The sequence below is a fragment of the Chaetura pelagica genome, unplaced genomic scaffold (genome assembly GCF_000747805.2).
Source record: "Chaetura pelagica isolate M959 unplaced genomic scaffold, ChaPel_1.0 scaffold90, whole genome shotgun sequence".
Taxonomy (NCBI): Eukaryota; Metazoa; Chordata; class Aves; order Apodiformes; family Apodidae; genus Chaetura; species Chaetura pelagica.
Window position 1 is genome coordinate 17,258,000 of NW_009953496.1, and position 19,321 is coordinate 17,277,320.

Below are 19,321 nucleotides of genomic sequence, written 5' to 3' on the forward strand. Positions count from 1 at the left end.
CCCGGCTGCCACTCGCTGAGGCTGAGAAAAGCGTTGCTGCGTTCCGGAGAGCGCGGCATTCCCGGTTATCTGAGCAGCTATTTGCAGTGCCCCCTTATCAGAGGTGTTCCCGGCATAACCCGCCGTGCTGCAGGAGGGAGGTGACAGGACGGGACATAGAAGGAGAAGCCAGGATTTTTTGCCCTGTGGTCAGTTTCGGTGACAGGAACACGAGTTACAGACCTAGAGCCGTAGAGAGATTGTGGGTTGGAAGGGACCTCTGGAGATGACTGAGAGCAGGACCCCTCAGGAGGTCACACAGGGACACGTCCGGCAGGGCTGGGATGACTCCAGAGGAGACTCCATAACCACTGGGCAGCCTGTTCCAATGCTCTGTTACCTCAAGGGGTTTATTCTGAATTTTCCTCTTTGTTTCGATGAATAACTTCAACAAATTCACTATCTGGCTCAGAATAATCCCATGCATAAAAAACCCCCCCACAAAATAAAACCAGCCTGTTTGATCTGGCTGTTTCTAATTAACTTCAGCAAAGTTCTTATCCTACTGATCTGAAAGACTGTTCTCATGTTGCTACGTGAGGATTCTACTTAAGGAATACATGTTGTCCTTCCAATGCATAAAGAATGCATTGCCATAGGCTTGGCTAACATTTACCTAAAAAGCATTTGCAAAAAGAAGAAACATACCAATTTACAGGCCTCTACAGACTGAGCTTAAGTTGGTGTAATGGACACCATAAATCTGTGCAAGACCTACAGCTAAATGATGGATAATTTAGGGAAAAAACTGCTTTCACTAAGTAAATATTTCACTCTTATTATTTAACTGGTTTTTTTACGGAAAATGATGACATAAAAAGCTCTAAAATTATCTGCAATACAGAAAAACAAGATTTCTCAGACCCTTAAGTAACAAGGCAAATATTATAAGAAATAAAGGAGCCAGCTAATTTTTACTTTAATCCATGTTTTTTGATTTAGTGTTGCTGGCAAACAAGATATTTGTCAAGACTTCCTTAAAATATTTTTGCTTTTATATCATAATCTAATTGTAATTTCTGTATTTTTAGCAGTTTTTCTCACACAGATTCAGGGTCTGACTCCTCAAAATCTTCCCTGAATTTTGAAGGAACATCATCCCTTTTGCTTCCTCAAAATCACCCCTGAATTTTGATCTGCTCTGCTTTAGCTCCTGGCAATTATATAAATTATTCTTTATTATTATTATACTTCTTCAACATCACTTAACATTACTCTTTCCACCTCTGCTACTTGGCTTACCTGGCTATGAAAACACATAAAGGCAGCCTGGATAGAGAGGGAAAATTACTGAACAGAGTAAGTTGTCTGCTGGGAGATACTGACAGAGAAAGGGCTGCAAGCCTGGGACTGTGAGCCTGGGGACTAGGCCTGGGAATGAGAAACATCCTTGGAAAGTGCAGTCAAAATACCTAGAAACCAGAGACATCCTGAAACCACTGATAAGCACGAAATAAGGGACTGTAACACCAACTTACCTCCCAAGCAGGTGCCAAACAGCCTAGAAAAACAAATTGGTCTGCAAGAACAGGAACCAGCAGAATCTACTGGCTTTTACAGGTGAAAAATAGAAATTAACACCATCTCCTGGCTCCTCAAAGTAGAATGACCTACACCCTCTTATGCCCCCCTGTTATTAAAAGGACTTAATTTTTGTTCAACATGGAGCCTGTCTGAGAACCTTCTGTTCAAATCCCGTGTCAATGTTCTATGAGCTCTTGGACCGACCCTCAGCAGGGATGGCCATCGGGCTCCAGACTCCGTGGTGGGGATCTGCTCCGTGGGGAGACCTTGCTATCTTACTGCTTGGGTCCATCCTCCCTTCTTTTGAGGATGGTTGGGTGTTCCACCCCCAGAATTGTTTTGTTCCACCCTTTTGAGATGTTTTGGCTCATTCTGAAATCTAATTTCCTACATGTAAATTTTATATATAGTCATATAAGTTATGTTATTGTTGGTCAGTTTCCTTCCCTAATGCTTACCTACTTGGTTGTGCTGTCTTTGGTTGTACTACCATACTGTTTGATGCTATTATTGATTGACACCATACTATCCATTGATACTCTATTACTGATTGCTGATAGTAATTTGTAATAGCTTGATATGTATTAATTAATAATCACCTTATCAATCTTCTTATTAGCTTTATTAACCATAGGTATATTTACCAGTGGTGATTTTTGCTATTTATGGTAATTTGTAACAAAGCAGAGAAGTTCAGAGGACAAAGACTCTGTGTCCTTGTGCATTATGGAATAGTAGGAACCCATAGTCATGATCTCTGCACAGCCGCAGGCCACGTAACCCTTCAGGTCGTGACATCTGCCTAATGCCAAGTCACACTTTAAACCAAGCCCTTGGTATCAAAACACAGGGAACACTTCTTGGCACCTCAAACCCTCTCATCTGTGGCATGACTTAATTGCTCTTCAGAATTTGGACTATTTTTTTTTCCCTTGAAATTTAGATGTTTTTTATTTCCTGTTAATCATACAATTGAAATTAAAACATTCAGTTGCTAATCAGACATGATCTATCATCATTTCTTATTAAGACATTTTGATTACAAGTGACTGTAGAATCAATTGTTAAAAAGCAAGTTGTTGCCCTTGTAATGAAATGAAGAAGATAGAAGTGGCTCCAGTGTCACACTGTGCAGCTTATTGAGAAGGTGATTTGACAGCCCACGTGTGACAAACATTCCAGTTCACTGATATGAAAGCAAGGATCAGCACAGGGCTCAGAAAACAAAGCATATTTCAACTGCAACCAGCTGTACAACAGAAAGAGAATATTGCAGTTTCCAACTGATTTTAGAATACGAATAATATGTTTGTGCTGTGTGTCGACAGTTTTATTTCAACCATACAGTGACAAATACCAACATGCTGTTATTCCTCTTAACTACAACTGCTGTACTAAAAAAATTAAATTTTATGTAGTAACACTCTCACATTACACTTACAGATTTTTTATGTTGAAATATGTTCCCTTGTGTTATCACAGTCCATCCTTAAAGTGTGTATTAGAAAACATATCTGTATAAGCAATATGTCTAACACTTAAAAGCCAGGGAAACGCTTCACACAAATAACTCATATTTTGAACTTTTCTTGTTGACAAAAAGACTGCCAAGGCAGCAACTAGTGTAACATCCAGTGTATCTAAATGTGTATGTTCCCATTCTTACCAATATAAATTGACTATGTATTCCTCATAAGTTTACTAATTGCCTATATTTTTATTGAAAATTTAATTTTCATTGAGATAACAATGAACTCATGCTAGTCTTTTGCATGGCAAAACTCATCTGGTATTAATTGAATCTCTCATACAAGCTATAAAGAATTGCATGTATTTTCCTTTATCCTCTCAGAAATTTCTGGGAACAGAGCTCTGAGCAGTGCCACACTTGCAAATGAGCACCAGCAACTAATGTTTCACCTATTTTTTTCCAGCAGGCATTGCAGAATGTGTCCTTTTCTTTATTTTGGCTAACAGCAATTAGATTTTTTTAATTAGATTCACAGATGAGCTTTTATGTACAGTTCATATCTGTGCATCTTCTTTGGTGCCCTGTGAATCACTCAGTTATGGACAAAAAGAAGAAAATAAAAGGGACAAGAGATCCTCCCCTTGCATGGAGGAGTCAAGGTATAAATCTGTGCATCACAATGGTTTTGATCACTTACACAAAGTGAATCTTTAACAAAAGGAGAACTTTAATTGCAAAAAGGTCAAGACACTATAGTGGGACTGCTGCCTTCAACCACCTTCGCTGAGCAGGTAGATTCGGAATTTGAAAAAGATCTCCCAGCTTGGGTAAACTGGGTTAAAGAGGATTGAAAATGCAATTCAACTGAGAATTCAAGACACATGCAATTGAAAATTGAGTCTTGCTTTTCATAAGAAAGGCTGGGCCAACTCAGTTAGGTAACATAAAGAAAGGCTGCTTATGGAAAGGTGTGGGTTGAAGCAGGTTCTTCCTTCCAGCATGTGTTTCTCAAACATTGTTGAGAAATGGAAACAAAATCTTAGTCCACTGACTTTGCTATGGGGATCCATCTTCCCGTTTCCACTCTCTGGAGTTTCTTGCATCTCCTATTCTGTGTTTTGCACAAAAGCCCCTTAGAGCATACAGAGAATTTCATTGAGCAGCCATCCCAAAGGAAATAATCCTGAACGGGAAATCTAGTATCTAAAAAATTTCATGCGCCTGCAAGGTAAGTGGGTAGTTGAACAGCGACACTGAGGAGCAGCCTAAAACCTCCATGTTGGCTTTCATTGGACACTGGTACTTGTCTACCTGTGAATTTAGTTCTTGTATTTTAATTTTCCAAACCTTTGCACGTGAGAATAGTAACTGCATATAGGAGAAGTCACACTGAATGAAAGAAGGTAGACATGCTCATACAACTATTTGTTTGACTGCTGGGTTTGCAGCTAGAATTCCCAAACCCAGCTGTTACCAGTGAAATACTCTTTCTAAATTCAGCACGGGTTTGGAAAGAGTTAAAACTGTAATATCAAGTAATCTAGGTTTCAGGATAATATAAAGCACAGTTTTATTCATTCATTTCCTTTGTCATGTACTTTTTAATGCAAGGACTGCCATTTTAATATCTCAACACCAAAACACTTTTCAACACCTGATTGCTTTGGCTGATGCTGACTTTTTCAGCTTCCCTCTTTGACCAGCTAGAAGTTGGCACTTAAGCTTGCTGGACTCTTGGCTGATCCACAGATGATCATGAAGGTTAACTTCAGGAAGATGTTAAATGATCATGATCTCATCTTGACTAAGAACTAAGCACAAAATCTTCCTTTCAGCATAACTTTCCACCAGTAAGTTCCTCACTCACAACCTTGTTACACACTGTCCCATGCACCTACACAAGTATGAATAAACAAGAAAATAAAACACTGTCAAACTGTTTCCCTCACAGACTGAACAAAGCTTATTTTCAGATTTGAATTCCTTGGAAGCACAGATGTTGTCCACTATAAAATTCACAAGCATAAGGAATTTTGAAGATAACAGCATATATGATTTTTTTCTTTTCGTATAGCATTAAAGAAGACCTGCATCTCATACAGTTGGAAGCCCTCTGCTCTAATGAATACTACCATATATGGTACTTCCTAAACTGCATTTTAAAATTTCTTTTTGGGATATACATTATTTCAATAAGGTAAGTTAGTAAGTTCAACTGATATGCTGTTATTAAACATCTGGAGATTGAAAATACGGTACTGGACAATGAAAGAACACCATAAAATAAAATACAACATACAAACCATTTTTCACAGTTCTCACGAAACACGATTGTACATAGAAATGTCACAAATATCTCAGTACCCTTGTATGATCAATATAATACTAAGTCTAGCTGATATTGTCACATATTAAGGGCCAAATCCCGGCTCAATGTGCAGTTGAAGCCTAAACAGATGTTTAGAGTAAATGACATAAATAATATAGCCACCCTGATATGCTACACTGATAACAATACTATTTGTTAACCTACCTAAGTTTTTGGCCTGAAGTACATACCTAATTTGTGCTACAGCAGAAACACATGGCAAGTGTTATTTGGCTCCTGTCCTAGGACACATCTTTACAGACTGATTGTGGCCAAGGGCAGGGAGGGGCTGAGGAGCAGTTTTCCTTCTGCATATGACCATTTTGGCAGGCATCTGTATCTATGGTTCTGCCAGAATTTGTCCAAGAGTTCAAAATCCAGTACATCTTACTCAGTAGTCCCAGCAAAGTCAATGGAACTTTTCTGTGAGTAGGATGAAGAGGATTTGGCCCCCAAAGTTTTTAACCCTTTAAGTAGTAAGAGAGTAGTTTCATTGCACTTAGCCCCCCACTCACAAATACCTTTCTACTTGAAAACAGAAGATGGTTGTTGGCATCTATCAAATGTTGGCTAACGAAAGAGGAAAGCATGCAGCAACATCTGACTACTCATAACATTTTGAAACTCAGTTCCTAAAGGGAAAAATAAACACTTGCATATGACACAGTTTCATCCAATGTTTGTCTGAGGCCAAAAGGATTGTTTCTTCAGTTCCTAAATACCGTTTTATGGGCACATTGGAAACACTAAATAACTTGAGTATGTATACAGCTATAATTGGATATGTGTATGGATGTCTTCATTGTGGGTGGATAAGAAACTTCATCCAATAGTTTTAAACTTTTGCAAAAAAATATTGAAACAGATGGATTTTCCAAAGAGTTTCTTAAATTACTTTTATATGGAACACATGGTTATGAGTTTGGGAAAAGGGAAATTTTGCTTTCATCCATGAGAAACTTTTGGTGACTGGAATGGGCAACGACAGCATTTTCTTTTTCAAAACAAAGAAATCTAATTCTGTTACAGAATTCCATGTTTTGTTCTGTGACTGTAGATTTGAATTATTATTGATTTGAATTAAATGGGATAAAGAATAACTGTATGCTAATTAAATTAAACTATATGACAGCATTATTCTGACCAAAAGTCATTGTAATGCAATATATTCTAACAACACACAGCACTGAACAATAGAATTTGGGATTTAAAACTGTATTGTCAGGATGCAGACACCAACTCTAAATTAGAACTGGAAAACCGGGCTGAGTACCATAGAGTCTAATCCCAACTGACAGAGTGAATGACTTCATCTCTAATACTGCGTCATGCTCATGCTGCTGCTGAATATTTAGCTGCAACTAAGCTGCAAAGAGTAGAGCATGAGTCCTGAAAATGATTGCCTCTACAATATCTCCACTTACAGACAATTCTATAGAATTCTTCTTTTGCATATCAGATAAAAATTTGGTTGCCTTGTAAACATCCCTAACAGTATGCCTTCTCATTGGCACTGAAGCCTGGAGGTGTCAATGATAATCTGAGAAAACTGCATATGAAGCCACCATGAATTGTGAAAGTGAGTGAACTTCTACCCTCTTGGTTGTATTAAAACATTTTAGTTCTTTGTGTTGCTTCTTTCTTTCCCCAACAGAAGGATATAGACATTTTGTGCCGTCAGCAATGGGCCTTTGGCATGAAATTCTCAGGGGACATTATAGGCTGCATATCCCTTTGGCTGCAGGAACAGGATCAGGTTTCACACTTAATTCCCTCACTGCATGCTAAAATTAGGAAGAAAAGTTCTTGGAAGGTAATCAGACTTGAGCAAAATCTTCACTCACTGGGAAAACTTCACAGACTTCAACAGACACAGAATTAGTTTAACCTTTGGGGGAAAAAAAAAAGCGAACAAAAAGCTCCTCAGAAAATAAATAGGGCTGTAATAAGGGCTTCAAAAAGAGGTACATAGTGGTATGCCCAGGAAAAGGTTACTCTGGGTGATGTTGTGCCCACATCTGCTAAGAGAAGTATTATGGTATTTCCTTGGTACTATCCAGGAAAGTCTCTGATTTCATCCAATCTTCCCATGATTCACCATTTTCCACACATATACCCTACACTTACAGGCAGATCCTGCAGTCTTTATTCCATTTCTGTTCCTCAGACAATGGGGAATTTGTCAGAATAACACTGAAAAGGAGGGATGCTCTGTGCATATCTGCTCCTAGACACCATTAGCCCTAGGTGCCTCCTAGCATGAACTTGGCTTCTAGATTTTGGGTCTGCTGCAGCAGTTCCTATCTCCTTGCCTTGGTGAGGACCTTCTTGAATAAGAAGATAACCTGGACATACATTCCTATACAGACAGGAAGAGTAGGAACAGGAGGAGACATACTGACTGGCCTTCATGCCTTCTACCTGGGTGGCAGGAGAGTTGCCCTGGTGTGAGAAAGAGGATGGAGTGGTGGTCTGCTCCTGACATACACATGGAGGTCAGAAGAGAAACCTGGCACCCAAGGCAACTCTTGGGCCTGGTCCATAATGCTTACAGGAGCTAAGGTGTCCCATGGATTCAGGTCTTGAAAGCCATTGCACAGCATTAGATATGAGAATGACAGGGTCTCATGGCAGAAGATAGGGATCTTTTCTAACATCTGAAGGAGAAAACATTTTGAAATTTTTTTTGTGAATACCACTGCCTCAAAAGGTATATGCTATACTCTTGAGGGCTTTTTTGGTTTCTTTTGTTGCTTGTTTTTTTTTGTTGCTCTTTTTGTTTGTTTGTTTGTTTGCTTGTTTTTTCCCTGTTTTTCAGTCTAGAATATGCTTAGAAAATAACAAAACCAACCAATTTTACAATCACATGGTATATTCCTGACCTCTGCTAACATTTATTACTAGCAATATCTGGCTTTCATTTTGGACTCTGAAAGCGTTTAAAACTCAACATTAAAAAAGCCTCACAATCTTCTGAAGCAATTTTACCTATATTTCACAGGTAAGGAAACCAAGGCACAAATAAATAAAATTATTTGCCATAGATAACAGTGAGTCAGTGGCAAAGTCAGGAAAAGAATGAAATTCCCTTTGCAGTCATGGCTAAATTCTCTCTTCCTAGGACAATTTATTGTATGCGTAATATGCCGTTTCACACCACCTGTATTAAAAGAATTAAAAGTGGCCAATTTGCACTATTAAAACTGTTGCAAAGCCAGTTATTTTATTTTTTCCAAATAACCACATAAATGCTACTTAAAGGGTTAATGATATTGCTGTGCTGGTAAACATTGGTACTTACTGCTGGTTAGACCTGTATTTAAATACTAACTGGGACAGAAGAAACTGAGCTGGCCCTGGACTCCCTTGTCTTGGTGTTGGGCATAGATATTGTACAACAGGATATGCCCACAGTGGCCTCAGGCAGCTCATCTTCCTCTGTCCATTCATTGAGATCCGGATTATAGCACTGAATGCACTTCTTATATTTTTTCTCTATCTCATTCCAGCCACCCACTAGGTAAATTTTCCCATTAAGGGTGGAAGCACCAGCAGTACTAACTCCAGTTTGAAGCGGAGCCACGTAACTCCATTGCCCTGTGTAAGGGCTGTAACACTCCACAGGGAGGACGTCAACCCTTTCGGCTCGCCCCCCAAGCTGAGACCCACCCATGACATAGACCCTCTCCAGAAGGGACACTGCACAGTGCCACCCCCTCGGGGTGCTGAGACTGGCCTTATCTTGCCAGCTGTCTTTGCTGGGGTCATACATGCACACAGAGCGAGAGTAAGCGTTATTAATGTAGCCTCCCGTGACCAGGATCCGACCATCCACCACCGCGCTGGCGTGGCAGCACCTGGGCACCTCCAGAGGTGCTTTCATCTGCCACTGATTAGTTGCAGGCACATAGCACTCAAGTGAGGAGAGGCACCCCTCTGAGTTGCGACCACCCACTGCGAAAAGGAGGCCATTGAACACGTTCAGGCTGAAGTGGGTGCGCCGCTGAGTCATGCTTGCCAGGTGGATCCAGGTGTTGAAACGAGGATCGTATCTGAAAGCATTAAAAGAAGAGGGTAACTGTCTCACATATTGCTCTGCTAAATTCTACAGTTCTGCCTCTGTCCCACTGCTGCTGCAGCTACAAAGCTGCTACAATTTTAGTCACTTATTTAGCCCGCTAGACGCCAGTGGAATGAAACTTGCATTCCTGGTTAATTTTCCAAATATATTTAGGTTTTGATTGGAGAAAAATGTGTTGTATCATTCAAATCTGGTGTTCCTTTAGTGAAGAAAATCTCTCTCTTCTGTAATTTGATTTTGTGAAATAACCTCATTAGAATATTGGAAAGAGATACTTCCAACAAACTACAGAATTTTTACAAGTTTTTTTCTGCAATTTAAGCCCACAGAAAAGATGAGAAACTACTCAGAGCATTTTAAAAAATGTTAGGTGGGGATATACACTTGCATATTTTTAGTACTTTCTAAATGGTGTGTGTTCTTTCCCTGTCACCCATTTGGAGCAAGGATTATGTGGAAATAATAACTTTGCTTTCTAACAACATACCCACCTGAAATAACATTCTGTGTCCTTGACATTTAAAAGAGTGATTTTGAAACAAGAAATTGCAAATTATGACTCCTGAAGGAGTTGAGAGACACACACCAGTAGGCCCCTATATTTCTCTTGTTGCATGCTGAGGGCATCAAAGAATCACACAAGAAAAAGTTAATGGGAAAGTAAACAATAATTGTTAGTTGTCATTCAGCATTGTCACCTGCAGCTCTGAAAGCAAGTTCACAGACATACTGATATGAATTGATGTGCTCAAGGTTAATGGCAGAACACGGAGCAGAACCCATCTAGCAGTGGACTGTGAGGCTTCCCCTTCCTCTTTCCCACAGCCAAGGTGTGCACTGAGCACACAGCTCCTTGTGAGAACATGAGGCACAGCTTAAAGGCAGAAAGTCGCAAGAGCAGCAACATAATCTACTTTATGTGACCTATTTTCTAACAAAGTAGGTTACACAATAAAAATGACCTAGAGAAAGCCTCTGCAGAGGGATCTGGACAGGCTGGATGGATGGGCCAAGGACAGTTGTATGAGATTCAACAAGGCCTAGTGCTGGGTCCTGCAGCTGGGTCACAACAACCCCAGGCAACACTACAGGATCGTGGAAGATCGGCTGAAAAGCTGCCCAGAGGAAAAGGACCTGGGGGTTCTGGTTGACAGCTGGTCTGAATATGAGCCAGCAGTGTGCCCGAGTGGCCAAGAAGGCCAACAACATCCTGGCTTGAATCAGCAATAGCGTGGTCAGCAGGACTAGGGCAGTGATTGTACTCGGCACTGGTGAGGCCACACCTCGAGTACTGTGTTCAGTTTTGGGCCCCTAACTACAAGAAGGACACTGAGGTGCTGGAGCAAGTCCAGAAAAGGGCAGTGAGGTTGGGGAAAGATCTGGAGAGCAAGTCTCACAAGCAGTGTCTGAGGGAACTGGGGTTGTTTAGTCTAGAGAAAAGGAGGCTGAGGGGAGACCTTACTGATCACTACAACTACATGAAAGGAGGTTGTAGTGAGTTGGAGGTTGGTCTCTTCTCCCAAGTAACAAGTGACAGGACAAGAGGAAACAGCCTCAAGCTATGCCAGGGGAGGCTTAGGTTGGATATTAGGAAAAAAAATCTTCCCTGAAAGGGTTGTCATTCATTGGAACTGGCTGACCAGAGAATTGGTGGAGTAACTGACCTTGGAGGTTTTTAAGAGCTGTGTAGATGTGGAGCTTAGGGACATGGTTTAGTGGTGGATTTGGCAGTGTTAGGTTTGCATTTGGACTTCATGATCTTAAAGGTCCTTTCTAACCTAAAAAACTAAGATTCTGTGATTCTATGATTCCTTATTCATTATTTTTGCATGTTGCTTGATGTCTTCAGAAGAAGTTACGTGAATGCGCCTTCTAGGAGCAGAAAAGGAAGCACTGGTAGGACTGCAGCTGTGTATTGCCATTGCATGTCCATAGTCTGTTAGCAGGTAAAAAGCTGAGTGGTCTCACTTCAAGCCTTTGCATCAAGCTATTGTGTGCTGTCACCTTTTACGTTGAACTATTTAAAAACCAGCACCACCCATACGACTATTGCATGTTAGCCCATGCTCTCTTCTGATCTTGCTATCACCAGTGCAGTCCTCAGATGACAATACATAGGAACTCTAATATTTCAGAACTGAGGTATTATTTGGAGTACACTGTAGAAATGTAGTCTTCAAGAGATGGTGACAATGTTTCTAAAATCTCAATAAGTAAAGAAGCTAAAGGAGAACTTTGTAGAGTAGGGATGACGGTTGGACTCGGTGATCCCAAGGGTCTTTTGCAACCTGAATAGTTCTATGATTCTATGATACGAAATGCAGTATAAAAGCTGTTGAAAATATGGTGGATGGTACACAGAAGGTGAATTAGAATACCTAAAAGGTGTTTTTCAGGACTTTCTGTGAGGCATTAGAAGCTCTTGAAATATAATGTCTCGCCTTGTTTGACTTGGTGCATTTTAATGGTACCTTAGAACATCCCAGAACCTTGTATTTATGTTCCTATTTCTTTCCTCCACTTAAAGTAAGTTTTCTTTGCCTTCCTCACTTCTCATTCTGCATGTGTAACTATGCTGAAGTTTTTGCAAACTTTCGTTGCATAGTTCTGTTAATTCAAACATTAACATAGAATAGCATCCATACCTCTCCAACCCTGTCCCCCTTCTCTTGTCTTATCTGTTCATGATGCTTGTCACAAACCAGCTCGGTCTATCTACGTGCATTCTGTGGAACTGATGTTTCTATCCCTTTTAAATGACCAATTACCTGCAGAAATTGCTGACTGCATGCTTGGCTTGGTTCCTGGCATCATTCTGGTCTTCCCCACCAGCCACATAGAGAAATCCATCCATCACTGTCACACACTGATTAAAACTTTTAGAAGGCATTTCACTCAGCTTCTTCCATCCATTTTCAGGATCTCTGTACAGGATGTCTCTGCTAAGAGACTTTTCTGTTAGAGCAGGGCGTCCCCCAACAGTAACTAAGACTCTGAAACCTCCACGGATCCTTGTTCTTCTGGACTGCAGTGTATTCTGGTGGTAGGGAAGCAAATGATAGTTCATGGCATCCACTAGGAGTTTATGGCAGTCTGCATCTTGCATCATTCTTGGCACAGTTTGAACATAATTGACAAGGTCTTGGGCTGAGATGGTACCAAAACGGATGTTACCTAAGAGATCAGCAGCAAACTTTACTCTTTTTTGGTCAAATTCCAGCCATTTTATTGCAATCTGGAATGCAACAATTTCAGAAGGCAACTGCAAGTCATCATCTGCAAGAAGTTCATTAATCTGATCAAAAGTAAGTTTTAAGAACTGATCCGTTTCTGAAAATTCAATGAAATTGTCTCGAATAAATTTATGTGCTGCTTCCTTGGTTGTTTTTAGTCCATATGTTTCTGCAATATTGGCAACGTACATACAATTCTCAACACTGATTTCTTGGATTAGAAAATCACAGCACATCTTGACAAGGGTGTGAATCTGTAGATAAATTGCTGTGGCAATAATGCTACCTATTGTATAAAGTGAGAGAGTAAGTTTCCCAGTGTAAGCATAGGTGATAACAGTAGCTAGACCCAATGGGGACACGTCATTGAGGTCTACTCTTTGAGTGGATGGATCCTTCTTTAGGATGTTGTGAAAGTAGTCACTGCTTGAAGCCATCACCACCTTATGGACACTGAAGGATTTGGTTTTGGTACTGATAGTCAAGTCACAGAGAAAATTTTCTTGTCTCATTTTGCTTAGACCTTCCAAGAGATTTGGGCTATATAATGGGTCAGAAACTTCAGAGGAGATGCAGCTAAAACCATTTCCTCCATCCAAGAGTCCATTCAAGCCATTTAGTTTGCTGAGGGGGCCATCTTCCACAATTATAGTCATTTCATTGATATCTGCTTTGTTCTTCTTCACATTCTTCTTCTTAGGGGCCATGGTTGCAATGAAATATTACAGGCAAGAGCTTGCTAAAAATAAAATTAAAACATTTAGAGCTACACTGCAGTTGTAAAATGTAATAGCAGAGTGATTAAGCAATAAATCTAACAGTTGCCAAAAAATATAAATGCCACAAAAGCAAAGCAGACAAGAAAATCTATCTTTCTAAGAACTCTTACACTGTCCTAGATTGTCTTAGATTACTTTTCAAAAGAATAACAAGGTCATAAAAATAACATTCTTCTATTGCCACCACATCCAAAGAGTTAAATTCTCTTCCTAAACATTAAATGAGCTTGCCAGTGTTTAAATTTTGTAAATACAAATTTGAATTAGCCAGGCTTTAGATATGAATTCATTAGTCTGAAGCACAGTAAAAAGATGGGCCCCAAAATTTGTTCATCCTTACTCCAGGGCTGGTAGAGACTTACAGGTGAGTTCAGAATTTGACCAGGAAATATTCAGAGTTGGGGAAATTATTTTTAGAAAAGCAACATAAAATAGAAAGATAGAAGTGAATTTCAATGTGATATCATGTTGATTTCAGTTTTAGTATCCACTACAAACAGTTTCCAGATTTTTGTAACTTTTGGTTTTCCAGACTGATGATATTCTATATCCCATGTCAGATTCATAAATGCATTCTATTCATAACACACCTTGCCTGCTTTTCAGTATCAGTAATTTGAAATTTATAATCCTACATTTAGGATTTTTCCTGACTTTGATGGGAGAAAAATATCACGTAGGATGTGTTAAACAAGTTCTTTATATGCAAAGGTTAAGAAATACTCCCATAGAGTTATGTTAGAACAGATATTTGAATTAGACTTATGAACTCCAGGCAAGTTCCACCTCTTGCTGAAATGAAGAGACAAGTTTTTGTCAAGTGCAATGTAAGATTAGCCCCTAAATAATTTTCAAAGGAGCTATTTCAAATAAATATAAGTAGATGCAGATATACCTTGAAGGAAAGGACTGATCTTCAATAACACAGTTAAAACAGCATTACTGAGACCAGCATTCAAGTATATGAAAACATAGCATTTATCTTCAATATATCCATTGATTTTAAAGCCATCTATAACAGCTAATTTTTTTCTATGATCCTTGCACTCCCTGCTGAAGAAATGCTACCTAACAATAAAAGGAATGACTGGATTTTTTTAAGTAACAGTAAAAAACGTCTGTAATATCCTGATATAAAGATCTCAGCACACAGCACATCAATTCTTCCTTAAGCACACAGCACGGGACAAAATGGTAATTTAATTATAGAAAGGAACGGTTGCTGCCTGTGAGCACCAGGATATTTTTTTTGCTGCTGCTGCTGCTGCAGGGTGACGACCATGGGCAGAACAGGCGAGGGATCAGACCATGTGTGCCCAAAGTGTCAGTGTCAGCCCCTCTGAGAGAGCTGCGAGCCCCGCAGTGTGGCTGTGCCAGCGCGGGGTCAGCTGCTCCCGGGCTCCGGCTGCATTCCAGCAGCTACATCTGTTGAGGCCCATCAAGAGTCACCTCCCAGAATAGCAACCTCCCAGCAGCTTGCCATTTTAAGACAGGTTCAATCAAAGGTATAGCTGGTGTTTTAGTGTATTTTGGTCGTTTAACACAACTTCCTTGCAAAAAAACCCAACACACCCCTATGCTATCCCAAGTGTCATGTATATTTGTTGACACAGAATAAAAGCAAAATGAAACTTTCCGATGTTTTTGTACGTTACCCACACAGTTACAGCTTTGCATATTAATAGCCACTACTTCATAACTGGCAAGGACATGTTCTTTTGGCAGTCATATTTGTGATTCCAAATATTTTTAGAGAACTGTAACTTTAAAACTTTAATGCATACAGCACTTAATGATTATTGCCACACTGCATCATCAGAGAGCTTATTTAAATCTGTGACATTTTAAGTTATTTTCAAAAATGTCCACTCTCCAATGTTTTCATCTGAAAAATACTTTTCCATCATCAGAAATGTTACCAGCTAGTTCAGTGTATAAGCACTTAAGTGACAGGACTTCTAAAACCAGTGAAACAAATCAAACAATCCTATAAGTCCAAGTTACTGACCTGAAAACCCTGGAAGATGTCGATTTCTACAGCCGTTTGCTTTCACCTAATTTATTTTAGCTTAAGAATAACTCATGCCAAAGGACACTTGGGGTCCCAAAACAATGCATTCAAACAATCTATCTTCCCCCCTCCTTTAAAATATTACTTCTAACCACTATCAAATCGAGGAGTTAAAAACTCCTTACCCTCCTCAGAAAAATGGTGTCCCAGAGCTGTCCAAGAAGCTGTCAGTGAAAATGCTTCTTCCTTGGAAAAATGAGAAGAAAAAAAGAGAGGAAAAGTGGTAAAAAAAAGAGAGAGAAATATCAGGGGCCACTTGTTAAGTCCCAGATTGTGATTTCCAGTGTGAGGCTTTGCTGTCACAGCAAGCAAAAGAGACCGGAGCCTGCACTCGGGTGCTCTTTAAAATGACCCCTCCTCTCTGTGCCTTGCTCCCTGCCTCTGCCCAGCCACAGCTCAGCTTCCCCAAGCTGCCTGGCCTCCCAATAGCAAGGGGACAAGCCTAGACCCTCTAAATGCACAGGTACAAGAGAGGAAAGAGAAGGGAAGATGGTTGATCTATAGCAGGTAAGAATTTTCCCAAGTAAGTGTAGGGTAAATCCCTGGGTTCCCCACATCAAAGCTGGCTGAAAGATAGTACGCTTGGGGAGGGGGACAGGTTTAGATTGGACATAATGAAGATATTTCTTACAATGAGGGTGTTGAGACACAAGAACAAGTTACCCAGGGAAGTTATGAATGCTCCAGCCCTGGAAGTGTTCAAGGTCAAGGATGGATGGGGCTTTGAGCAACCTGACCTAGTGAAAGATGTCCCACGGCAGGGGGGTTGGATTGGATGATCTTTGAAGGTCCCTTCCAACCCAGCCCCTTCTGTGATTATATTACTCTATGATCTAAAATAACATGCAGGAAGTCTTGAAAAAAAGGGCACTGCTGTGCTAGTGGAATTACAAAAAGTTACAAGATAAAAATGAAAAAACAAAATAGGGAATTAGAGGCAGTCAAATGTGTGAAACGAAAGTGAAGGACAGTAATGTAAAGCCAAGCCCTCCCAGCAGCAACAAGGTAATTAGCTTTCCTTATGAAAACAGGGCCAGAGCTGTGAAAAATCAAGGACAAAGCCTTAAGACATATTTTAGGAACTTCTCTTTACTGTCCCATGTATTTTTTTCTCACGTTTAGATTCCTACTGCCTCAAATATACAACTCGGTTTAACATCAATATGTAGGACAGCATCTGCCATCATCTTAATACATCTCAGTATATTTTAATTTACCAATTCAAACTAATTATAAAATTCCTTACGTGGACAATTATCCTTAACTATGTAAACCACATAGAGGAATTCTTTTCTTTGCCGAAGTTACGACAGGCAATATGAGAAATGCTGCAGTTAGATCTGGGCTAGAAACATTTTTTGTGTTCTAGGAAAGTTTTTGAGATTTTATGTGTGTTCTTCTTCACTGGCATGAAATCATGATAATTCAGAATAATTGGGCAGAAGTGCAGCAAGCAGACTTTCCTCGCTCAAAAAAATCTGGTAACTTGACAATTAGGGCTTTCAAACAACATATAGGAAACCCAGCTTCAATTGCATAATCTGTATGACAATCTGAGCATCAACTTCCCTACTAAAAGTTTACTTCAACTATAATGCTGGTGTGGGCTGAATCTCTTCCAAGATTTCTTCTGCATAAATGCTACCTTATATAAGTAATTTCATATTATTAGAAAAATAATAATTAGAAAAATAAAGAATGAGTAAAAAGTTATGGATAGCCAATTTTAAGGCAGGGTTGTTGAAGTCTCCACACACTGTGTACATGAGCTAAATATTTCTATGAAATGAAAGAGGAGCATGGGAACTGGGGAGCCAATTTGCAACACTGATCTAGATTTGTTTTCTTCTGCATCCAACCTGAGCACTCTACCTACTGTATTGCCTTACCAGCTATTTTGGTTTCTCTCCTGATAAATTCGCTATCTGCTGTGCCCAGCTATAATAAGATCTATTTTGCAAGAGTAGTTACTCTAACATGCAAATACCAAACTTTTGCCTACTTAAAATTCCCCTGTAATTCACACTAGATACACTCCTTTTAACACTTCCCCCAAACACTATTTAAAGAGTGAAAGGTGCTCTATGTATCTGTTTCAATTATACCTACATTAACTTCCAAGAAAATACTGCAAACACATGTATATTTTTAGGGGAAACTCGTTCAGCTTGGAGTCTTCTAAGCACATCCTCAGTCCCAGCAAGTGTCATGGAAGAGATCTTGTTTTAGCTATGGGGTTGCCCTGGTTTGAGCCAGGATGAAGCCAATTTTCCTTTTACTGATTTTTTTTTTCCTTCAGTAAGCTTTCTTTTAACTAGCGCAGAGTGTTCCAACTAAGACTGGTAACAGCTGGAATGTTTTTCTAACTGTTGGGTCTTCAAGGTCACATCTTTACTCTGCCAGCTCAGACACTATGGGGAGATCTATGAACACCCCATAGGAGGCTGAGTTAGACAGACAGCAAAATTGGCCAGAGATGTTCCATTCCATGTATCTACATAAGCTCAGAGGAAGGTCAGAGATCACAGAAGACAACTTCCTTCCTGCTTCTTCTTCCCTTCTCTTCTGTCCATGGCCAGCGTCCGGGGAGGACTCTGTCCATCCATCACCACCAACCCCCAGGCTTGAGCTCTCCTGACCCTCATCTCTCTCTGCTTTCTCCAGCAGCTCCGGGATTTTTTTGGACTGTTCACAGCTCAGGAGATGCTGTGGGAGTTGCTGGGGGTGGGGGGAGGCGAGAGGCTTTTGTACATACCTGAACACATTTGTATATAATTGTATATATTTTCTTATATCATTGGTGTTTAATTAAAGCTGTGTAGTTTAGCTTTCAATCCAGCAAAGACTCTCTTTTTCTCTCTCTCCTTCCCTACCTGGGTGGGAGGGAGAGGGGATCAAAAGAATTGTCAAACCTGAGTCAAATGGTGACATACAACACCAAAGACTGATTCCCTGCCCTACAATTTTTCTGACATTAGGTAAATCACATAGAAGTCACACTGGAAGTTGCAGGGGCCAAAAGCATTAACGATCAGGTTGTAAACTATGCAAGACAGAAAGAAATGCATGTCTTCTTCAGCCTGAGTGCTGCCTTCACCTGCAGGTTAGGACTGCAATAGGGTGCCTGTGAGCACCAGTCACATCCTCATGGGCTTGGCCTTGCTACCCCTATGTGTGCTGCTGTGCTGAACAGCCACGAAGCAGCCTTACAGCCACACATGGACAATAAAAATGCCAAAGACCTTACAATTACCTGCAGGCAAACAACCAAGTTTGCTTGAGCAAGTGCAAATGACTCTGATGCTACCAGTGCTTCACCTACCCCCTGGTGTAGCCCAGGGCTGCTCCTGCAGCTGGCACAGCTGCTGGGCTGACCTGGCTGGCTACGTGTAGATGCCACGGTGTTTCCTGGGGCTGCTGCTCCCCCACTCATCTCCGTGGGCTTACTGAGAATCATAGGAGGGTTTGGGTTGGAAGGGACCTTAAGGATCATCTAGTTCTAACCCCCTGCATGGGCAGGGCCACCCCCACCAGACCAGGTGGCTCCAAGCCCCATCCAACCTGCCCTTGAGAACTTCCAGGGAGGAGACATCCACAGCTTCCCCGGGCAACCTGTTTCAGTGTCCCACCACCTTCACAGGAAGTAATTTCTTCTTAACAGCCAGCCTACATCTCCTTTCTTCCAGCTTTGTCTGCTCCTGCCCCGTGGGCTGGGAGAGCAGCGCTGGGGCCCAGGCCCAGCCCCCCTGCCAGCG

General features: G+C 40.6%; 1 protein-coding gene across 1 annotated transcript; it reads right to left on the minus strand.

The window, feature by feature from the left end:
- Positions 1–8,721: 8,721 nt before the first annotated feature.
- On the minus strand, positions 8,722–15,869 carry KLHL31 (kelch-like family member 31). Its single transcript, XM_009999193.1, has 3 exons — positions 15,692–15,869; positions 12,252–13,455; positions 8,722–9,454 (listed from the first exon to the last, which is right to left on the minus strand). Exons 2-3 carry the CDS (start codon positions 13,421–13,423, stop codon positions 8,722–8,724), a joined length of 1,905 nt encoding a protein of 634 aa, XP_009997495.1. The 5' UTR covers positions 13,424–13,455; positions 15,692–15,869.
- Between the last annotated feature and the right edge of the window lie 3,452 nt (positions 15,870–19,321).

Coding starts and splice junctions, on each gene's coding strand:
- KLHL31 (XM_009999193.1), bottom strand. CDS start 13,423: ATGGCCCCTAAGAAGAAGAATGTGAAGAAGAACAAAGCAGATATCAAT. Junction 9,455..12,251: donor GCAGTCAGCAATTTCTGCAG/GTAATTGGTCAT, acceptor TAATGCTTTCAG/ATACGATCCTCGTTTCAACA.